Raw genomic sequence first — 23,754 nt, forward strand, 5'->3', positions numbered from 1 at the left:
CGTCAGTGAAATTCAATAAACGAAAGTTTATTTGGTATGGGAAATAACAAATCCCGTTATCAATGTGGCAGTTCATCGAATTTAAGGGTTGACAAAAATACATACCCTAAATTCGCCTTAGCATCCAATTGTAATTCCACTATAAAATGTGTCATGGGATTCATTGGCGTATTCAAGATTTAGGATTTGGAATAAATATTATTTTAATTTCCATACAAAAAAAATGATAAACGAAATTGGGGAAAAAAGGTTGTTTTTCAATTTTTGCTTTTACTATTTTTACGTAGCGCTTTTTCTTTTGAATTAAATGAATATTTAATCTACATTTTTAGCTGAATTTATTTAAAAAAAAACGCTTAGGACTAGGTATACAATATTTTCGCCAAACTAAAGACAGTTTGTTGGCGAATAGTGCCAACGTAAAATTATTTGTTTAATATTGTACTTTGGGTGAAGGGCACCAACGAATAGAATTGCGACATCGACAACGGGGTTTGGAAATAAAACAACTAATTGTTAGTAATAGTATTTATTACCTGCAAAAAGACAATAACTTACTCCTATATTCCATGCACTTATGTAAATACAATTCGCTAGATTTATTATATGATACTGCAAGTAACATGTCACTGTAGTCTGTAGGACGCACACACACACGGATCGGGGGCCGCTTACAGCCGGGGCCGCTTGTTTGGCCGCTGACCGTCGTTCATGAAACCGCCCTGCGGGAGAAAAAAATTATAATAAGAGTACATTATACAACAAGGGTACAGATGTAGTGTATAATTCTTTACCATCGTATGTTCACGGAAACGCACGAAAGTGACATGCTATTTCAGTCAGTCTCAGTACAAAAAGGACTGAAGTTGACTGAAGTAGCATGACATATACGAACGTTCCCGAGAAAATATGACGGTAAAAGATTATGCACTACATAAGGGCGTCCGCTAGTTGGCGCAGTTGCAGGGAGCGGGTGAGCGGGTTTACGAAAAATAGTATGAGCGTTGATAACTGGCGCGGACGCGTCGGACGATTTTGCCTACAGTGGCCCACGCTAGCGGACGCCCTTAAGCGGTTCGCGTACTCTCGGACCGATAAATTGCCTCGGATAAAATGGGTATTATGCCAGAGTAGTGTACTCTGCTTTTCACTTCGACTGCGAGGGAATTATACAGAAGTATCAAATATTTGAGGTTATTTTACCATATTTATTCAAGACTAAAGAAGTTAGTACGCGTGGGGCGCTCCGGCCGCAGGATGCAGCAGTGGTAAGCAGCATGGCAGACGCAGGACTTTATTGCTAAGTCAATAAGGGTCGCTTGCATCATCCAGGGTTAGCCACTAACTCGGCGTTAAACGTTAACACGGGGTTTAATTGTACTGGTCACTCTGGGTTTAACCGGTTAACCCCGAGTTAGTGGCTGTACCTGCATGGCGCAAGTGGCCCTTAGGGTCGTAATAGATTACTTTATGCACAACAGCATAAAAAGCAACTTTATGCCGCTTACACGCAACTTAAACACCAACTTTACGAGTATGAGCAGTGAAAACTAAAAACTATTAAACATGTTTGGGCCCATCGAGGTTTCCGACGACGGTTCAACTTTTAAAATTTTTTTACATTATATATATCATGTTGAAAATCCTAAGATTCTAACGTAAGCGCATTCGAAGTAATAGCGACGTAATGACCAAAGAGAGTACCTAATTTTTATTACTATTCTGTGTTTGAACTACCTATCAATGCGAAACGGTTTGGTGTGTTTGTCAAATGTTACCTGCGGTCGTGTCGGATCTAAAACGGGTACCTCTGAAAAGAACGCACAGAATATTAACGGCAAAGAAAGCAGAGTAGATTTAGAAATTATTTGAGGTTTAGATACTAAAGTAAGGGATGCTAACCACGAAGAATTTCGTACATTGTCCCGCCTGTTCCTATCGCTTTCGCACGCGCGTAATTACAGCGCTGTCCCGCTCCGGCATCATCGGCGGGACAGCAATAAAATAACACTCGTGCGGTAGAGATAGGAACAGGCGCTTTATGTACGATATTATTCGTGGTTAGCGTCCAGACTTTATCGAGTATCGTATTGACAAAGCTGTTTTTTATAGACAACTCAAATAATTTCAACTAAGTTTAGCTCTTATTGTGTGTCTGATTTAATAAGTCGGACCTAAACACCGTTGTTTTTATTTTTTAATACAGCCCAGATCAAAATTTCGATATAGGGATAAATAAATAAATAAATATTATAGGACAATTTTGCCGGATGCCGCAAAAGTTGATTATTTTTAAGGTAATTTTAGGGGCGATTTTTCGTGAATTTTATTGAATCGCGTTATTGAAACAAGGTTTCGAAATTTCGACAACTTTTATTTCTGTATAACTTGTATTGAATATGTGTTCGATGTCCGACTGTACTAAATATGTCAGATCACACAACAAGATCCCACTGCATTTCTTTGCACGTCTTTCTATGCACTCTTTTCGAAGTATACTAAAATAATATGAAATATAACAAAAATATGAGCATGCAAAATGAAAAATAAAGCACTTATTGAAATTGTTGCAAAAAAATACAGCTTAAATGTTTTATTTACATGAGGTTAGACAAGATGAAAATAACAAGTAAAATTGGTAAAAGGCAAGCATTTTATAAAATACGAAAAAATTAAAACGTACAGTCACCTGCAATGCATATGTTACTCTTCGAAGGCCGCAAAAATATGTGACACCCTCTTATGGCTCTACAAATAAGATCGTGTCAGATATTTTTGCAGCCTTTCATATGTACAAATTATTGCAGGTGACTGTCCAATTACAAATGTAGGATAATAATGAAAGAATGATGATGGCACCCTAAAACCAGTGTACAGTCAGCGTCATATAGTAGGTAGCATCCAAAGTACATATTCAAATAGTTCTGTACACGGTACACCATATTATTTGTATGGCGTACCGAACTATTTGAATACTTTGGTTGCTACCTACTATACGATGCTGACTGTACCTCCCAAAATTTTAGAGAATTAAAACTGTTGCGTGTCAATTTTGTGGCAAGAGCGTGCATGAACTATAGGGGGCAGCATAGGAGCCGTAGGATTTTTCGCGCGAGGCGTAAATGTGATGTTTATGCTTCTGAGGGGCTACCGCGAAAACCGACATTCGCAAATTGCGGGGATCTTACTCTTTTACTCCAATGAAGGCGTAATTAGAGTGACAGAGAAAAATGCCCGCAATTGACGATTTTCGGTATTGGCGGTAGCCCTACTGATGTAGCAAACAAGATGGCAGAACCTACTATGCACAATAAAACGTACGATAACGGTAGATGGTAGCACTTGCTTTGGCAATGTACATGTTTATTTTTCCGATTCAGGCCACAAGATAGCATACCCACCAACGCGCACGGTCCACGGCACTCACGTGCACGGTCCACGGCACGCACGTGCATGATTTTAGGTATGTCAGTTGAGGCGTAAATGCGGCATAGCGGCTCATGAACTAAATTGCCCTTTATTTTATTTTTTTTCGTTTTTTTAGAAAGTGTGAAGCGTAGCTAAAAGCATATGAAATGGATAATTGGTTTCGTGATTGGTCACGGTGAATTATTGATTTAGTTTAAATACAATTAAATAGATCAGTTTTGCAGGGAAACATGCCGATATAAGCGATAGTGAAAGCAAGTATATGATGCCTCTTTAGTAATCAAAATTAATAAGTTTGGCATCAAAAGATACCAAGGGGGAAAGAAAAGGTGAGGCCACCAGGGTATTAATTTTATATACATTGTTTTTTTTATTAAAGGTTCCATTCCAAAAATTACAAAAAAAATATCAGGTCGCGAGACTACAAAAAATACCAATAAGAACAACTCAATGACGCACACGCAGACATAGTGGTGGCATAAAATCTATTTGTCTATTTGTGTCGCATCGCAAGCCTACAAGATTTCTTATAGAACATCATACATATTACAATAAGTATAAAGGGCAACATATCAAAAACCCGCATGCACAGACCAGGAGTTGGATAAATTTGATCGCGTTGTTTTTATTTATTTTTGGAAAAAATATAAGTCCTTTCTTTTTTTTTTATTTGACAGACCGAGTATTATATTTTTAATTCACATTTTTACGTATATTAGGATCGTCAAAAAATGGTGCCAAACTCTAAAATTGATCAAAGTAACCGGTTTACGGTACTAAATATATTATATGTTATATGAGTAATAAAAAGTTAAACAACAGTCGCCGCTTCGGTGATTCAATTCTCATTGTTGTAGGTGTCGAACATTTTTCTTTTGTTGGTAACTTTCTTGCACGACGTAAAGGTCTGGACTAAGAACATTTAAATTCGTTCATTTAATTTTCTTAAGAAACATTTTAATAAAATTTTATTAGCTAAGTACCCTTTGTTACAAGCAATGAAAATTAAATTAAGAGATCCCATACAAAAAGTGTGCTATGGAAGTTAGAACCTAATTGTATTGTTAGTTGGGTTGGAATTTGTTTGAATATGTAAAGAGACAAAAGAAATGCTACTTTGTATATTTTAAGAAATGTTGACCATTCCATTGAAACAGTGTGTACGTAATGTACACTTGTCCAGTCAGCAGAAATTTGTTTACAGGTGGAGGGGTCAAATATCTCTGCAGCTGACTGTACATTGGGCGGTACAAAGTTAAACTCAATAAAAATTTTGAATTACTTAAAATATGTAAAACAAAATAGATGCTAGCATTTCCCCGCAGTATAGCAATACCAAAGTTACCAGTTACGGTCAGCGGTAGCGTCCGGGTCAAAATTCTTTTCGTTGGCTTGGGGCCAGGCAATCTAACCATGGTTTAGAGATGGGGCCCCCTAAATTCCAAGTGCCATACCAAGAGCTTTGGGTCTCTAAAGTATATTTCAATAGAACTTGCTAACTATGTAAACAAACAACGTAACTTTGTTTTATCACTGTTTCTCTTTGAATTTTCACACCACCTCATCAAATACCACTGAAACCATACACATATACACTATTGAAACGGTCCGTTCCGTAAAATACATAAATATATAACTGTATCTTGGATATTTAATTAAAAGTTTAAAATGGGTTCATAAGTTAGGTTATTAGGACCTGTTGGAATGACGGTTTTGTTTCTTTTAAATTCTACAATTGTCTATGATGGGTAGTGTTGTGACTAAAGTTTGTAATATAAACCCGCTACACACTACCCACCCACGCTCTGTACCTACCGCCACGGTTATAAAATACATCAATACATCATTCTTAAGTACTAATTTGTCTTCTGATCGTGATTAAACAAATTAAAAATAAGTAACTACTTGTTTTTTACTTTTGGTATTTTATTATTCGATATGGTTTGACATTAGTAAAGTAGTAAGTAGGAGTCTTGCCCATCACTAGTAAATTCATCATTCAGAGACAATTTCAATATGGCGGTTTGTTTACATAGTTAGCAAGTTCTATTGAAATAGACTTTAAATCCGTGCTAGACTGTAGTACTCAATATTTGACATTGTGTTGAATGACATGGCTTTTATGTCATCATGACATCTCACCAGCAGATAGATAGCGCTGATCGCCGTACATTCGCCGCCGCAAAGTCGCGTTCAGTCTTATGATGGGGCCGTGACGTACAGGTGCATTCGTGACCCACAAATGGTCTCGCCGGAAGATCAGCGCTGACTTTTGGGTTAGCATTATGCTGAGGCGGGCCCATTTCATGGAAAACGATTTATTTATTTTATGTTTAAATTTCTTTGTTGTTCTATACTTGTGCATGGTCTAATAAAACATGGTCTTCTCTTCCCAGAGTGACACGGGCCTACGTCACAATAACATTGCCACTTTATTTCAACATAACATGTTACATGGGTACAATATACCTATGGTTATTAAGTTAAAATATTTCTTTATAATTTTATAATTTTCATTTATATGTATTTTATCTTAAATTTTACAATAACACGTCGTTTTTAATTATTCGTTAGCAATATCTTCCGATTCACGAAAGAAATTTCAGACGTTCGGGTAATTCTGTTTACATTACTGGCAACACAGGATAGCGCTGTCACATTTGACAATTCGGATCTAGATAACTTCATGCCCTGACCGTCATCCTTGTCGAACGCGTGTTAATTGTTATTTCCTTCTCGCTCAGTGTCAGCAGTCGCAGTGTTTTCCAAACTTTTCACGTCGTAAGCTTGGTAATTAATGTGTAACTGTGAATTAGTTTTTCAAACGTTTGTCTTGTATAGATAAATAAAGTTTAATTTAATACATTAGATTTGTTTTATTTTACTATGTTTCTACATGAATAACTTAAAATTAATGCCGTTAAAATAATTTTCACCGTTGGTTAAAATTCTCCCACATTTCAAAGTTTGAGAACCTGTAAACAGCATGATGACGTAGGCCCGTGTCAGTTAGGTCATACGCGAATCTCGGAATAGAGTATCAGGCGGAGTATATTATTATACCATATACTTGTGTATGTTACAGTTTATCACGAATAAATGCGATGATTCTGATTCTGTTGTGTGGACTCACCATGAATCCGGGCATGGCGTAGCTGTTGACGGGCGCGCCGAAGCCGCCGCGAGCCGGGAACCCGCGCGTGGGGAAGCCGCCGCGGCCGCGACCGCCTGCAATTGTGACCACATTACTTACAGTACAGTACAACCAGGGGCCTGATGCATAATAAAATATAAGCTAATACTTATTACAAGTGATTTTGTATATTAAAGTATTAGCTTGTATTTTTTTATGCAATAAGCCTGAGTCTAGTAAATAGAGAAAACTTTCCCATACAATGCCGCGGGAATTATCAATTCATCACCATCAGTGTTTAATAGTTGATATTAAATGTTATTTTTACATAAGATTAGAATGGTATTCCATCTGTCCAATATATTAGTCCAATGTGTATTTGCATCTCACATTTTGCTTAGTGACTAATGAGAGAGTGAATCTAAATGTACATTGGACAAAGAAATTGGCCAGGTGGAATACCACCACAAGTTATTTGCGTATGTAAACTGCCATTCTACTTCTACTTATAATTCGAAAACGTAGAATAGAACTTGCCATTAAAGAATATGTTTAAAATGCTGTTATTATGCTCGTCTGTATATGACAACGGTCACGAACGTAGTTTTACGTTTACAAGTTATAAACGGTGATCAGCACGGACGGTGGCACACCGTGGATTTCCAAATAGAACACTTAACTCTTAAAAGTCTTGTTTAAAATAACACTCAATAGAATTACTGCTTCGAACAAGATTCCGGCATGTGAGTCATGTCCATTCATGTCCATATTAAGATTTTTGTTCGGAATCCCGCAGTGTGGCACCGTCTGTGCCGATCACCGGTCATAACAGCAGGTGTTTTGTGTACCCCTGCCTATACTTTAAGCGTGGATGTAATACACTTGAAATGCAATAAATACAAATAGGTAGGTTACCTCTGAAGTTGCCGCGCGCGTTGAAGGCGCCGCCGCGCGGCCGGTAGTTGTTCTGGCGGTTGGCGTTCGGGTTGGCGTTGGGGCTCACGTTGGAGTTGGCGTTCGCGTTGCGGTTCTGCTGCTGCTGCGGGTGCTGCCGCTTGTTCTGCAGAACCAATACAAACGATGTACAGCCTGACAAGATTCTACACATGTGCATACACCCCTGTAAATCCGCAACATGGCGAAGGCCAAATACAGATGTAGTGCATAATTATTTTCCATCGTATCTTCAGGGAAACGTACGAACGTGTCTTGCTATTTCAGTCAGTCTCGGTACAAAAAGTACTGACGTTAACTGAACTAATACGAACGTTTCCGAGAAAATACGATGGAAAACAATTATGCACTACATCTGTATTTGGCTTTCGCCATGTTGCGGATTTACAGTGGTACTAAATTATTTTACTGGCAACAAGACGTTGAAATTCATCGAATGCCATCGATGTAAACAAGAAAAGATTTCGCAATTTTAAACTATCCTTGTATTGTATCGTCCCAACAACGTTACCGCACCTTGTTTAAACATGAACCAGTACAACTAGACTAGGTGTTACCTTGTTGGCGTTGGCGGAGTGCGCCTTCTGCTCGTCCTCGTCGCGGTACTTGGAGACGGTCACCAGGAACCCGTTGACGCGCAGCTCGCGGTCCAGCTTCAGGGCCTTCTCCACGGACTCCTTGTTGTGGAACGTCACCCGGACTGTGTGCGGACAAAAATATTTTTGTCAGTTGACCTTTTTTTATTTTTTATCACATAAAACAAATATAGACAAGTACACTCCAGGCGTAAAAAAAAATAGAAACAAAGTTGTTTCTATAATGTCTCGTGTTGCTATTATCTTCTTATTTATTTCTCCTCTTAAGTTAGGTAATTTATAATATGAATATAAAAGTAAAATATAAAAACATTTACAAAACAATATAAAATACATATAAACACATTATAAAAAACCTAACCTAGATTGCCGCCGGCAGCGGGGCTTGGCCCAAGCTGCCGGTGGTCAGGGCCGCAGAGTGAGGAACCGACGTACTATACGCGCCGTGTCCAAAATTACCGCCTTTTGCATCTGACCCTTGATCCAACCACCCAGCGAGAGTCTCTCTAGGTGTTGGTCGAGACTTTTCGCTATTAGACCGTTCACTGAAACGACTATCGGGACAATGATCGTCGAATCAACATCCCACATGGCGGTTATCTCGTGAGCCAAGTCTAGGTACTTACTGGACTTGTCCTTCTCGGCCTTCACGAGATTCTCATCATGGGGGATGGTGACGTCGGCGAGCACGGCCCGGCGCTGCAATCGGTCTATCAGCACGATGTCAGGCTTATTGGCGACAATAGTCCTGTCAGTGATGATAGATCGATCCCAATAGAGCGTGGCACGACCATTCTCGAGAACAGGCGCAGGTAAGTACTTGTAGTACGGTACTTCGCGGTCCACAAGGCCATACAGAAGAGCAAGTTGCTGGTGAATAATCCTGGCTACGAGATTATGTCTGTGCAAGTACTCGCCGTTAGCAAGATGAGAACAACCGGAAATGATATGCCTGAGTGACTCTCCGGGACGGCGGCATGCCCGACAAATGTCGACCGTACCGTCCTTCAGGATATATTTCCGATAGTTGTTCGTCATCATCACTTCGTCCGCAATTGCACAGGCAAAACCCTCGGTTTCTCCGAAGAGGTCCCCGAATCGTAACCAGTTCACCGACGCGAGCAGGTCCACATCGGATCCCGTGAGGGCCTTGTAGAACCGCCCGTGTAGCACCTTACTCTCCCATGCCGCCTTGCGATCCGCAGTACTTACTACTACAGGTTTGCGCCAGTTCTCATTTGCCAAGGAGAGCGGCGTGAGGTTCCTGTCTATTGCCACCACATCACGATGCATCCCACACTCGTTGTTAAGGAAATAATTCCTGAGATTGTACACCTCGCGGTTGTGGAGATCCTTGGCGTTTAGGAAGCCTCGGCCTCCACACTTCCGTGGGATGTACAATCTCATAACTGACGAGCGTGGGTGTTTGCTATTATTATTATTATATTGGTAACCAAAAGCTTACCTTACGCAACCCCAAACGATTAAAAATACACCCAACTTCTAATATACAGTAAAAAAGATAAAAAAATACAAATTTGGAAAAAGTTACATATCGCCCATTTTAATTGACTTACAAAATGTTGAACTGGTGAGAATAGGTGCAGGGTCATTCAGTATTCAGGGTGGCCGGATGTGAGAACCGGTCACTCGAACAGTGTGGCCGTGTGTGAAAACTGTTCACTCGATCAGGATGGCCCACTGTGACAACCGGTCACTCGATCAAGATGGCCGAATATTTTATCTATACTCACGGATCTTGTACTTGGTCTTGCTGAACTCGTGTATATGCGCGACCTCGCCGCACTGGTTGAAGAGTCGGCGCACGTACTCCGTGCCCGCCTCGTACGGCACGCCGACGAGCACGGCGGTCTCGGCGCGCGACTCGACCGCCACCGAGATACGGGATCCGTCGATGACGCGCCCTTGCTCGGAGAGGGCCTGTTGGGATAGAGGGGGTTAGGATTTTAGGGATACAACTGTGTTTCATGTTCACGGACACACTGGTTGATTGAGTTGATTCGTTGATAAATTTTCATCAAAATTGATGTTTAATTCATACGTTGAATCTATTTTATTTGTTAAGTTTAACGTTGTTAAATAACTTATATTTATGCAGGTTTTTAAAATACACTATTTAAATTATATAATTTGATTTGGACTTGGAAATTGTTAATATAAAATCCTAAATTACTGTTGCATGGGAAAACTTATCAGGTAAAACGATTCATGATGAATTGAAGGAATAATTACATTCAAATGCAGCATTCTAACATGATATTAAAATATAACAAAAATAAAATTAGTCCAACAAACAGGTGAAGGAAAAAGCGAGGGTCATTATAAACGTCATATTTTCATAGAAATTACATATTGATGAAATTACCACACTTTTAGTTTTTGTACCAAATTCTCTAGCCTCGTGGCAAAAGAAAAGGTACAAGTATGACCGTGAAATTTACGGCTGTGTTCTTCCTTAGGTAAAAACCACATCAATATTAGCCGTCTTATAGCCAACAATATTTTTGGGACATTGGTTAAAAGGATAAGAGTATCTATCCTAAAACATTATTCAGAGAGTAGTATGATTGTTTTATTGTTAACGCGATTTGATTACGATATTCGTTTAAAAAGAATAGCTTCTTAGAAAAACAATCTCATCTATACTGTGTTCTTAAGTACATATATAAAGTACTACACCATACATTTTCTATGTAATAAACACATGATCGTTCCATACTATTTCCGATGGGCATGGTTAAAAAAAAGAAGACTATATATACCTGGTCAGGTTTAATCCACAAATTGGTAGTTTTGACAGATTTTTATCTATTAATCGATATCAAGAATAAAGATGTTTTTTTTTCTTCTAATTGAATAGAAATAAAATAAGCGCCACAGTGTTTCACGGCACTTGTTTATCTTGTAACTTTTATTTACGGTACATCTGCAACTTACCTCGATATAATCGTCGAATAGTTGACCCGTATTCTTAGATCACGATCTGTATATGCACATTGTTGCCGCTATGTTTACATTGTAGTGCAAATTTTGAGCGATCGATAACAACGGTGCTATTGGAAGAGATACGGGCCAATTCGAACGTACACTGCCATCAGAATTATATCTAAATGATGTCATTTAGTTATCGTGCATATTGCTCGTACATGTATTTTCAGAGTAGTTCAGGTAAAACGTTAAAACCCAGCGCGCCGTATCTTTTTTTTTTGTTTTATTCTTTATTCAGGCAAACACTGAGTATAAGTTTACAGCTATATCCAAGACACTTATACTGTTAATACATATGTAGTCAGTATCATAAAATTAGTACACTTGTGTTACACACATTATACACTTTTCGGACTATCTCTAGAATTAAAAATACCTACATATTACATATGTATTACTAAGTTGCAAAGAGATTTAAAAATAAATTCTGATAATTATTAAGTAACATAGGTAGAGTTTAAAAAATCCTGATACTACGTTGTAGGGACGGCCAGTTGTCTGCGAATATGTCTGTGAATTTATTTAGTAATTCTATTGGTCGGTACGTGGGTGCGTTTGAACCGTGATAGGTGCGAACATTTGGATATGCGAAAAGATTTCTGGCTCTACGTGCGCTACGCCCTACTGCAGCTATGTAGTTGTCTGGGGTAAAAATACGCATACGCTCCCGAACGGATGGGTTGTCAATATGATTTCTTAAAAGCAGACAATAGTGTAAGGTAAGCGTTTGCTTACGCCTTAGCTCGAGATACTCTAGCCCTACCATTCCCAATACAAAGGATGACGGAAATAAGTACGGGTAGTATCCGTAATACCTTTTGTAAAGATGTCTAGCAAATTTACGTTGGACGCACTCGACCATGATGGTGTATTTACTACTCGTTTCCTGGCTTTACGGCACAATACAATTTCTTCAGAAATTCTGAGCTGTTAGAGAGATACTCCATGACCATAGAGTTTCCATACCCTCTAACAGCCCAGAGGCCTTTGAAAAGGTTTCCCATTCCAATGTATTTTGAATCATAATAAACTGACAGAATTTTAAATATTAACTCACATTTATAGGTTTCACTGGTTGTGGTCGCGGCTAACCACGACCAGTGAAACCTTTGTCGAAACGTAGGTAAATAAAGATAATAAAATAAATTCGCGATAAAATAAATGTGAGTTAATATGTGTTCAAAACGTGAAAATTTTAAATATTGTATTTTAAATCATGATTTGGAGAAAATTGCATTTGTAATTCGTGTCGGCAAGTTGTAATTCGTGGACGGCTAGAGGATAAGAGAAAATTTGAATTTGCTATATGATGTGCCTCACAACTGTACATTTTGTAACTTGTAGCCAATCTAAATGATCTTAACTCAAGTGGGGTATTTAGGGAACGGTAATACGAATATTTGTCAGTCTTACATTGGAGATCGTATTTTACCTGATAACATGTCAGATCGCTCAAAATGTACACATAATATAAAATTCATACCAAAATTATTTCACTAGGGAGGCTGTTCTCTTCATTTCGATAGCCAAGACTTACAGTCAATGGTAAAAATATGGGTGTACAAATCATCTCAAAAATATGTCCCATAACTCTTATGTCAGTGGATTAAGAACAATGGGACATATTTTTGAGTAAGTTGTCTACACCCATATTTTTACCGTTGACTGTACCACGAAGAGACCTATTCTAAACCGGACCGATCGCATTAAGACGAAAATAAACACAAAACGAAAAATTAGAACGTATATTTGATAATGCTAATATTGCGATATTCGATAATGGTGATCCTGATCTACCACACCAATCGATCGATGGTAGAATGGAAGTCGACATCGATCGATCGATTGGTCTAGGTAGAAACTATCGATCGACGTCGACTGTTCTGTTCTACCATCGATCGATTGGTGTGGTAGCACCCCAAGACTGGTCGCATCATTGTGTAAGTTCAGGATAAATGAAAAAAATATTTGGTTATGATACAGTTACAGACAGAGTAAATATAAATTACTTCATTCTGAAGACTTCGTCGGAGATTCGACGACAGTAAATTTACCACAATAATATCATTTTGATACACAGGGGCCGTCGTTTACACGGCATTTTTAAAGGAAGAGTATAATGTTGTAATGGTAATTAATGTTAACATGTTTAAAACAAAATAGTGTTTTTGTTTTGACCTAGTATTTAGGTTTATTTACACAAACAATATTGATTTCTATTGGTACTTACTTTTTCGGAAGAGTGGTGTCTTCTGACACAAGCATAATTTTATTGTTCCTTAAAAGGAGATCCCGGCCTGTTGTTAACAACACTTTTAACAAAAACCAATAAAATGATTTTCGTTTTAATTTTTTTGAATAAAACTTGCGCATATACAGATATATTGCATAATTATTTTCCATCGTATTTTCACGGAAACGTACGAATGTGTCTTGCTATTTCAGTCAGTCTCGGTACAAAAAGTACTGAGATTGACTGGAGTAGCATGACAAATACGAACGTTTCCGAGAAAATACGATGGAAAACAATTATTATGCACTAAATCTGTATTCCCCTCTATTCGACCGGGGTTCGAACCCATATCATTAGAATTTTTTAGCGACGGTGCGAATTAAAATAGTCAAACACACATTCACATTTCATTACAACATTCAAATACTCATTCTATATAAGGGTGTTTGAAAAATTTGGAATAGACTAAGCAAAACACCCGTTGACAAACAGGTGTGTCTATGCTACATTTTTAATTATAAAATTGTATAAAATTACCTTATCCAGGCTGTCTTTGTTTTTGAATTCGACTATAGCCGAGAGTGTCGGCGTTATGGTCTGTTCGGTAACAATGATTGGACCACGTCTAAAAACAAAGAGAAATGATTTAGTTAGTATCCACAAGGCTTGCTTTCCCTTGCCTCGCTTTGGAGAACATTAAAAAAAATAGTTCTCATAGCCTCTCGTTGGAGGAAATTAAAAACTTAAAAAATGAAAACAGATTACTTGTCTTTAACATTAGTTCAACTCAATGAAACTTTGAAATTTTACGTTAATAACAGAACAAGACTGATATTTGAATGTTAAATATAATATGACAAAAGTCAAATTAAGAAAACTTTGAAAGTGTCTAAAATTAATAATAGATCAAGACTGATATTTGAATGTTATTTCATTGTTAATCATTAGATGGAAAAATCACACTAGCAGAGATTGTAACCGTATAAAAATTTCGGCTAAGTTAACAATTTTAAATGTCAAATTTCGCAATTTAAATCCATAACACATTAACTTTTTGTAGCGACATAAATAGCTTTATAGTACCTACCCCTCACTTTTACAAACAATTGAAGGTCAAAAAATGGCGTTATACTCGTAAATAAATGCGCTACAAAGAGAATAAAGTCTATAGAGACGGATTGTCAAAGTAAATTATGTAGCCACTGTAAATTTACTGCCATTTTTCGACAGAACATAAAACTGTTAGAACGCCAATATATTCTTTCAGTGATATGTGTTAACTTATTAAATATTAATATTCTCGCCATCTACTCGACTATAGGCCAAAGGTATGGTTCCATGTTTTCGAGCGATGGCGCCACAACCTTCAGCCTATGCTCGAGTAGATGGCGTGAATATTAATATTTAAAAAGTTGACACATATCAGTTAAAGAATAAGGATCAAAGTCAAATGGCGTTCAAACAGGTTTAGTCTTCTGTCGAAAGATGGCAGTAAATGAACTGTAGCTACATAATTTACCATGACAGTAACTCTCTTCTTCAAATCCTCTTTGATGCGCTACAAGCCTCACTTAACAATTAATAGTTTATCTTAATGTCATTTTGACTTGTGTATTTGTAAGAAGGATTAAAACATAAATTAGCTAAGGTGCAGCGGGACAATTTAGACTGCGAGGTAATTTAAACTAATCTAAATATCTTCCATGTTTTACATTATTAACTAGAGTACCATATATGTCCAGATAGCGAAAAAGATGTGTTGTGTGTGACTCTAGTTAATAATGTAAAACATGGAAGATATTTCGATTAGTTAAAATTATCCCGCAGTCGAAATTGCTCCGCTGCACCTTAATTGAGGCTTGTAAATTTTTATGAACAAGGTGGTAAAAAATAGGGGCGTTATAACTCGTGAAACGCTCCATACGTCGCTACAAAAAGTACGTATATGATGAGATACAGGGCTCCAGTAGAAACTGTTGTTCCAATACATTATACACCCTAACATAGATGTACATAAATGTATTGAGTCAGCCATCTACCGAGGAATATTAGAGGGGTAACCGGTTAAAATCTCTGCAGATCAGATATATCCAAATTATACTCACTTGATGGCATTGATCTCCCCGTGCTTGGAGAACAGCTCCTTCAGCTTGTCCTGGTAGTCAAATAAGTAGCTTGCAGGCAGGTTCTCTACCAGCAGTTTGCCGGACTCCACCTACAAGATTTGTCATGTTGAGTGGATATACCCTTCTATGCCCTAGAATAGTTGTTGCAGTTTTTGATTTGGAACCTACTTTTATTCTATTATAATTCAAAATTTGATTTGATTTTGTCCTTTTAAAAGGACATCGGGACTTGGGAGGATAGGGATTATTCTGACATAACAATTTTATTGCTAAAGAGAGATCTCTGCCAAAAAGCAATGCTATAGTCTAATCTCATCTAAAGTAAAACCACGTGTCAAAGTGAATGACTCATATATGTGATATATGTCATAAGATGACTCACATCTCGTAATATATGACGTTTTTTTGTGATAGTTAGCAAACGAGTAGAGCCTCATGGGAAGCGGTCACCGTCGCCCATGGACAAACGCAACATCGGAGAAATCACTTATGACCCTTGAGAACTCTGAATACTAAATACTCTAAAATTTAGAGTTATTTAGAGTCTAAATAGTATATTTTATTGAAATACTAACGTACCTTTTCCTCTTTGGGCTCCTCGGCAGGTGCCTCGCCGCCGGCCTCAGCGGCCTCGCCCTCCGCCTGCGAGGCCTCTTCGCTGGGAGCGTCACCGGCGCCTCCTTCATCGCCTGCAACAAAGTTAATGTCTCAGTCTAACGCCTCGGCAACCTCGCGCCGACCGGTTAAAACTAATGTATTACGGTCGAGCGTACAAACAGCAACGCTCCTAACTGTACATCGGTGGACCTTATTACAAAAGGCATAAGGTCCACTGATGTCCGGAGCGTACGTTCCGTGTGGCTCGGGTAATACACGCTTCATAGTGTTTAGAAAGAGTGCGAAGTTTCAAACATATGCAATTTTTGAACCCCTACGCCAAAAAAAGAGGGATGTTATAAGTTTGACGCCAATGTCTGTGTGTGGCATCGTAGCTGTCAAAGAGATGGTCCGATTTCAATGCGGTTGCTTACGTGAAAGCGAGTATCTTAGCTATGTTTGATAAACATTGATGCATTAGCTTGAAGAGTAACAGCCCTTTTTTATTTTTTATTTAATAGTTATTACTTGCAATGCTAGTAACACGACACACAAGATTTTCTACCGTATAAACCGCCTTATTGCAATAAGCAAACTATTGGATTTAAATATTGCCTTTATTATGTTATTATTATTACAAGTACATGGAATTGAATTTGTAACGACATAATTATGTAATTTTACATATTATTAAATTGTTGATTTGTATTATAAATATGACATTTTGTCCTTTTGTGATATTTTTATCTTTATTTGACATATTAATGACACTTACAAATTATTTACGTCGACATCGACTTTAATGTTAACTAGGTTTATATTCATTTGTTTGACATGTTTTTCTTTGTACATAACGATCCTTATTGGGAGACACAATTAATCTTATTATATTAAATTTATAATGTAATTTTTGACGATCATGATGAGAACATAAACATAATTTTGACGAATGTAGCAAATTATAGTGTAAATTTCATCTTGAAATAAAGAAATCTAATCTATCTTACTAAGACAGTAAATCTAAAGTCCATAATCATAATGTCAACCAAGAGTATAATAATATATGTATAGTACAGTGAAACCTGGTTCAGTGGGACCTGGATAAGTGAGAAACCTCTATAGCTGGGACTCATGGTGCGGTCCCGACACTTTAGCACTGAATTACCTCTATTAGTGAGATAAAACGAACCTCTATAGCAGGGATTAGTTGTTGTGATTTTATGGTCACATTTACCTCTATAATTGAGACAGAGAGTGTATTTTACCTCTTTTACTGAGACTATATTTATAAGATTATATTTTCCTAATTGTTTTTTTAGAATTTTATACGAATTACCTCTGTATCTGAGATAACGTCAATCTATGACCTCTCTAACTTGGACTTTATCGATCTATTTCCGTATTCTTACTAACTCTTAGTCTATCCACAAATTCCGCATGTGCTTAATTGTGTCTAAACGACATGAAGTTTTATTTAGTTACTTTATGCAGTTAAAACTATCGAAACGAAAGCTGAAATCTTGATAAGTAACAAGAATAAACAAAATTTCATTTAATAAATTTCTAAGACGCAATTAAGTCCGTATCAAATTTAATTGAAAAAAATCTATACTTTGGAAAATCATTCAAAATAAATTCAAATAAATATTTAAACAGACTTAAAAAATATTTAGAGACAAAGATTATTTTACCTAAACATTTAAAGATAATTACAAAATACCTTATTAACCACCTCTATAACTGAGACATATCCTCTATTCTCACCTCTATTAATGGGACCCTCTGTAAATGAGACAGAAATTTATTTGTACCTGGCTAACTGAGAGCCTGGGTAAGTGGAATACCTCTTTAAGTGAGACAAATCTGCTCGTCCCTTGAAGTCTCACTTATCCAGGTTTCACTGTACTAAATGTCAATCACAAATTAGAATATTATAATAAAAATAACAAAACTTCCTTGAGACACAGACATATGTAATATATTACAACAGGTTCACTCACGTATTTTAAGTATATAATCGCTCCACATGTTTCACTGAATACCGAGAGCTTAATCGAGAGCACGTGTTGGCGGACCGACGTAGACTGCTGGCTGCAACTCTCGACGACCGATTGCTCGGCGCGGATGACGGCGACGGGGGCGGCGGGAGGGAAGGGGAGAAGGGATGATGCTTTTCGGTGTGGAATGAAACATGTCGAGCAATTTTTGACTTAAAGTACGTGAGGGACCAATTTTAACCTCCTGAGACCGAGAAGCAATTGTTTTGTTTTTGAAATTAGAACCCTTAGTTACATAATAAAGGTCCAAAATAGATTTTGGAATTTGTACAAAATATTATACGCAGGGACTTAGGAGGTTAATGTACAGTCACCTGCAATAATATGTTACACAACGAAGGCCGCAAAAATATCTGACACGATCTTATTTGTAAAGCTATAAGAGCGTGTCACATATTTTTGCGGCCTTCGAAGCGTAACATATTATTGCAGGTGACTGTACATATTATATTTCATAGGAATAATTCACCTATTTTTTGTTATAAAGCATAACATAAGGTGCCTGTTTTAATTATTACTAGCGACTCGCCCTGGCTTTGCATGGGTTAACAAATTATACACAAACCTTCCTCAAGAATCACTCTATCAATAGGTGAAAACCGCATGAAAATCCGTTCAGTAATTTCTGATTTTATCGTGAACATACAAACACACAATAAGACAGGCGGCGGGGGACTTTGTTTTATAAGGTGTAGTGATTAAAGTGCTGTAGTGTATAGACAAAATTTGAAATTCTCCTTACTGAGAGGTATGTATTATTTGAAATTGTCCTATAGTATTTATTTATTTATTTAAAACGTCCCATTTATCATTGTATTATAATAAATGTATATGAAATAGCAAGTGCGATATTGCGAAAGGAGTTGAAGGGGTTAAATAATTTAAATTATAGTATTGGCTATGTGCAAACGGCATGGGGGAGGTACACAACAAGCTAGAAAGTGATGTGACGTCAGATATACCGGAGCGGCCAAGGTGCTCACAAATATCTGAAAACACCTCTATGTTAATACCTCTCGCATCGAATGATGGTCCCTTTGACAGTTTTTTAAATGGCGTAACTGTCACGTAAAATGTTTGTAGAGTCAGACCAAGATAAGTCTGCATTGCATTCGCAATGAGACGCCAATGACAAAGTGTAAATGTCAAATTTCTATGAAAAGATGATCTATCAGTGAAACAACGGACTCTAGATATTTTTTGGAAATAAATTATTTAGGAATGTAACATTTAGCAATAAAAATAAGGTAAAAACATATTTCTTCAATATTTTTTTTAATTAAGCCCAACCAATAGGGACTTGAAGGAACTGTCTTGCATGCTATGCCTTACGGTGTCTCAGGGAGGTCATGGGAATTGATCAGCTCAAGACAGTCTATTACGCTTAGACGTGTGCGCCGATTAATAAATGATCGGCGGCGGCGTTTGCCAAAAAATCGGCGGCGGCGGCGTGTTTTCGGCGTGAAATCGGCGTGACCTTGACTTTCAGGTTTCTTAAGGAAAATCATTAATTTATTGTTTTTCTTGAAAAATTGATCAATTCAAGTTGCTGGTCAGTAAACTACGTAAAGTTTGAATAGGCTATGAGTAAAATAGGGTTTGTAAATGAATATAGGATAGGTATAATAACTTGATTTCCCTAGTAACTGGCTTGCATTAAAGGGTTACCTGGTCCCAATGACCTTCGATCCGATCTGTAACTCTCCGTTTTCTCACGCTTTCCATAGCTTATCCTATTAAAAATGACGTACTTTAACAAAACAGAACTCCACATATCCTTTAAATTTGCTAGACATAGTGGATATGGATATATGGCTTCCTTTTAATGGTTTTCTTGTCGTACAAGCACCAGGCTCACTGAGACGTATCTTCTTTCTCGTTTTCTCATTTGTTTTTCCAGATCTTGTCGAGGTTAGCTATAGCACTCAATAGCCATGCCAGTTCCGCGGCGTAATTCGGCGGCGGTACAACCACCGGCACTGGTTATTAACCCAAAATATACAAACGAGCTCGCTTTTTCGTAATCGCCGAGTGCGTCGGTAACTGGGAGTATGTTTGCCTTGTCTACTACTATTACTTTGGTCTTGGAATGATTGAGTTTAAGACCTCTCCAGAACTTCCATCTTCAATTTTCTTCAGAAGAGCCGCCATTTCGATGTATTTCTTCTTGTTATTCCCGTCAGGCAGGCGAAAATAGTAGTTTGTTACAAGATCTTTTGTACCAACTCATATTATACTAGCAAAACAAAAACTAACAAAATAACAAAATATGGGTTGACAATTCAATTCAATTATTATTCTTGTTAGATGGCCCAATATGGAAAGGGCTTATAACTACTACAAAAATGTTTGGTTCATTGAAAGCCCCAGTGACCCAGGTGACTGTAACCGTAACAACGAGTGACAAGAAAATGTTGCTTGACCCATATACAGCTTGCACATTTCAGCGGGGCAAGTATTTGCGCAGTTCGCCAGATTGACAGCGATTGTACAGTGTCACTCTGTCTCTCTCTCTTTCTATTTCTCAACATTTTTGGCACACGACTTTTTTAGGAAACTCAGGGTCTTGAGAGTTTAGATTTTTGCTGGACTTCACTACATGAGATCTGTGTTTTCGTTGCCTAGTTAATTGTGTTTTCATGACGGAGCATTCTGCCTTCGTATGTGAGGCAATGTGGTGAATTCACATTGCCAGGATTGCCATCACAATTAACAGGAAAAAATCCTACTTCATATTATCGCTCCCTCATCTTTCTTGACGGTGAATACTTAGAATTGCTCAGTTACTTTAATTGGTGTGTCAAATAGTTTCTGAAACTGGCTATTCTGTTTCATTTAATTAATAATTGATGTATATTTGATAAGTGTAACATATATAATACAAACAAATCCATATTGTAATCCAAATATCAACATGGAATAGCTAATTAACAACATTCAAGGTCACGCCGATTTTACGCCGTTCATTTATCGGCGGCGGCGGCGTGGCAAAAAAGCCCGGCGGCGGCGGCGCGCCGGCGCGGCGCACACGTCTAATTACGCTTTGATAGAATCTAAGCTAAGATATAGCATTAAACTCTGGGGAAACAGCTACCAGTATAATATTAACAGGGCTCTTATAATACAAAAGAGAGCAGTTCGTACTATGTTTCGCATACCTCCTTGGGTTTCATGTAGACATTTTTTTCAAAGAATTAGGAATTCTCACGGTACCTAGCTTGTATGTCTTGCTGCTGCTCACAAAGCTTCTTAAGAACGAGTCTTGTGAAGAGCAATATGAACGCTTACTTACGCGCACCAAAAATATGAAAGTTATGTTCTGTCCTAGACTCGAGGTTGCTGCGCATTCCGTTGCTCATCAAGCCATAAGCCTTTATAACAGATTGCCTACTGAACTAAAAATCATTACGGATCACTCGCTGTTTCATAGGGAATTGAAAAGATTTTTATTGAGAAGTTGCTTTTACACAGTGGATGAAATTTATGATAATGTTTAAGATTTAGGATTATCTTTACATTTTATTAAGTGTTTAATAATTTTAGTTTTAAGCCATGTATTTCAAACACAATACCTGTATTGTTTTTTTTGAATAAATATATGACTATGACTATGACTATGGCCATTATTTGGCGCGAGAGGTATAGTTGACAGTGTGCTTAATAGTATAATAACTGCAATAATCAATTAACACTAATTAAATTCCAGATAGAATAGTCTTAGCAAAAAATTTAAGTTTTCTTTAGTATGTTCTGTGTTGGGTTTTGCAGTAATTATATACCATTGACCACACTGTTATCTGTACATCGGTGGACCTTAGGCCTTTTGTAATAAGGTCCACCGATGTACAGTTAGGAGTGTTGCTGTTTGTACTGCGGGAACAATAATTCGTTTTTGTGTATGTAAAGCATAGGACAATGGAAATAGCTATATAAAAACAGCTTGTTTTTTAAGGCCAATGCCGGGAAGACAGTGCACATGCAATTTTTGAGATGACATAGCGATGAACATGAGAAGATTCTGTGAGACAGAAACCACTTGATAATGTGTAAGACTTATAGCAGCTATAGCAGGTCAAACAACTTTGTCAGTAGAAAAAGGCGCGAAATTCAAATTTCCTATGGGACAATTACCCTTCGGGCCTATTTTTTTTTTAATTTGCCGCTTATTTGTACTGACGGAAATGTCTTAACAGACTTTATAATAAAAAATCTTTTGTTTACAACACTATCAATGAAATGATGGAGTATAACACAAATTTTATATGCTTGAGTAAATCGTGAATAAAGCAAGAGGTGTAGGTATGTTGATATTGTAAACTAAACTGAAAATCGTAATTCAAGACCAAAAAAAGTAAGACAATGTTGCCACTGCACTAATTTGTTTGTAAAATAGAAAAATTTGTTTTTATAAATAAACATGCTAAGATAATTTATTTATTGGTAATTTTACTCCTACGATTTAAAAAAGTACTTTTAATTACTTATTTTTACATAAATACAAGACGCGCTAGTAAAAAGTGGCAACATTGACTTACTTTTTTTGGTCTTGAATTACGATTTTCAGTATAAGAGCATGTCATTCACACAAAATAAATAGGAACAGGTAAGGCCTTTGCAGAAGTTACGAAAAAATAACTATTTATTAAAATTCACACTGCTTTAGACCACTTGTTCCATTAAAATACAAAAGTATTTTAGTAAAAATCTACTTTTCAACAATTTAATAATTGATTATCAGACTGATCTCATTCATATTGATTATTTAGCAATAACATTAATATACAAATAATTATGTACGAAAAAAACACCATACACTTTATTACCAACAAAAACCAAGTGGTCTAAAACGTATTACGTGCAAATTAAGAGATAACGGTAATCAAGCGTGAGGTAGGTAGGTACTTCGCAAGTAGCCGCGTGACTCACCCTGTTCGACCTGCTCCGAGTCCCCGTTGTTCTCCTCGGGCTCTACGGCCTCCGCCACCTCCTCCGGCACCTCCTCCACCGCCTGCGCAGCCTGTTTCTTCGCCGCCTGGGCCTTCGCGCCGCGACCTCGCTTTTGAGCCACCATAGTCAACTAAAAACACATAAACCTTTACTTTCAGAACATACTGCACACGCAAAAACCAATCGATATCCAGATAAACTGATCTGGGGCACATCTGAAAATAACAAGCGACGCGACGCGAACTTTAGCGATCGATCGGAGTACTTGCCGCCTCTGCTTCAAGGACGCAATTAACGCTTGGGCGCGAAACATCGTAGATTGCTAAATCAATTAATACACCGGGTTTCAAGTGGAAATAACACCTTATTTCGCCAATTTTGACTATTGCGACTTAATATTCATCAAAACAAGCCACCCGCGCCATAGGCATGGTAGCGTTATTGCTTACGCTTCCTATGGAAAATTCACGAAACCTTACACCGCTACTCACGCTTAACACACAACAGTACTTTATTAACATATGGAATCACTGACACTTACTTATTTAATTTAAGTGAAGATGAGTTTAGAACGGCGAACACAATCGACGCTACAATTTAAACGAAAAGACGCCAAACTAAAAGCAATAATAACATGCAGCCGGCATCACGCAAGCGCACCCGCCATTAATGT

General features: G+C 37.5%; 1 protein-coding gene across 2 annotated transcripts; it reads right to left on the minus strand.

Annotated features, from left to right (window-relative positions):
- Positions 1-513: 513 nt before the first annotated feature.
- Positions 514-23,754, minus strand: LOC134804363 (heterogeneous nuclear ribonucleoprotein A1-like). Of its 2 annotated transcripts, none has more exons than XM_063777392.1 (10): positions 23,623-23,754; positions 23,061-23,211; positions 16,060-16,169; positions 15,460-15,569; positions 13,892-13,979; positions 9,867-10,053; positions 8,074-8,216; positions 7,478-7,622; positions 6,563-6,657; positions 514-722 (listed from the first exon to the last, which is right to left on the minus strand). In XM_063777392.1, the coding sequence occupies exons 2-10, from the start codon at positions 23,203-23,205 to the stop codon at positions 672-674; spliced, it is 1,074 nt and encodes a 357-aa protein (XP_063633462.1). In that variant the 5' UTR covers positions 23,206-23,211; positions 23,623-23,754; the 3' UTR covers positions 514-671. The 2 variants fall into 2 exon arrangements, with proteins under 2 accessions (XP_063633462.1, XP_063633464.1); XM_063777394.1 differs by lacking the exon at positions 514-722 and adding an exon at positions 1,781-1,810.

The sequence above is a fragment of the Cydia splendana genome, chromosome Z (assembly GCF_910591565.1).
Source record: "Cydia splendana chromosome Z, ilCydSple1.2, whole genome shotgun sequence".
Classification (NCBI taxonomy): Eukaryota; Metazoa; Arthropoda; class Insecta; order Lepidoptera; family Tortricidae; genus Cydia; species Cydia splendana.

What these genes read in the sequence shown, in the direction of transcription:
- LOC134804363 (XM_063777392.1), bottom strand. Translation starts at nt 23,205, where the DNA reads ATGGTGGCTCAAAAGCGAGGTCGCGGCGCGAAGGCCCAGGCGGCGAAG. An exon ending in ACTCCGCCAACGCCAACAAG is followed by an intron (nt 7,623 to 8,073) that starts GTAACACCTAGT and finishes TTGGTTCTGCAG; the next exon opens with AACAAGCGGCAGCACCCGCA. An exon ending in CGCGCGCGGCAACTTCAGAG is followed by an intron (nt 6,658 to 7,477) that starts GTAACCTACCTA and finishes TCACAATTGCAG; the next exon opens with GCGGTCGCGGCCGCGGCGGC.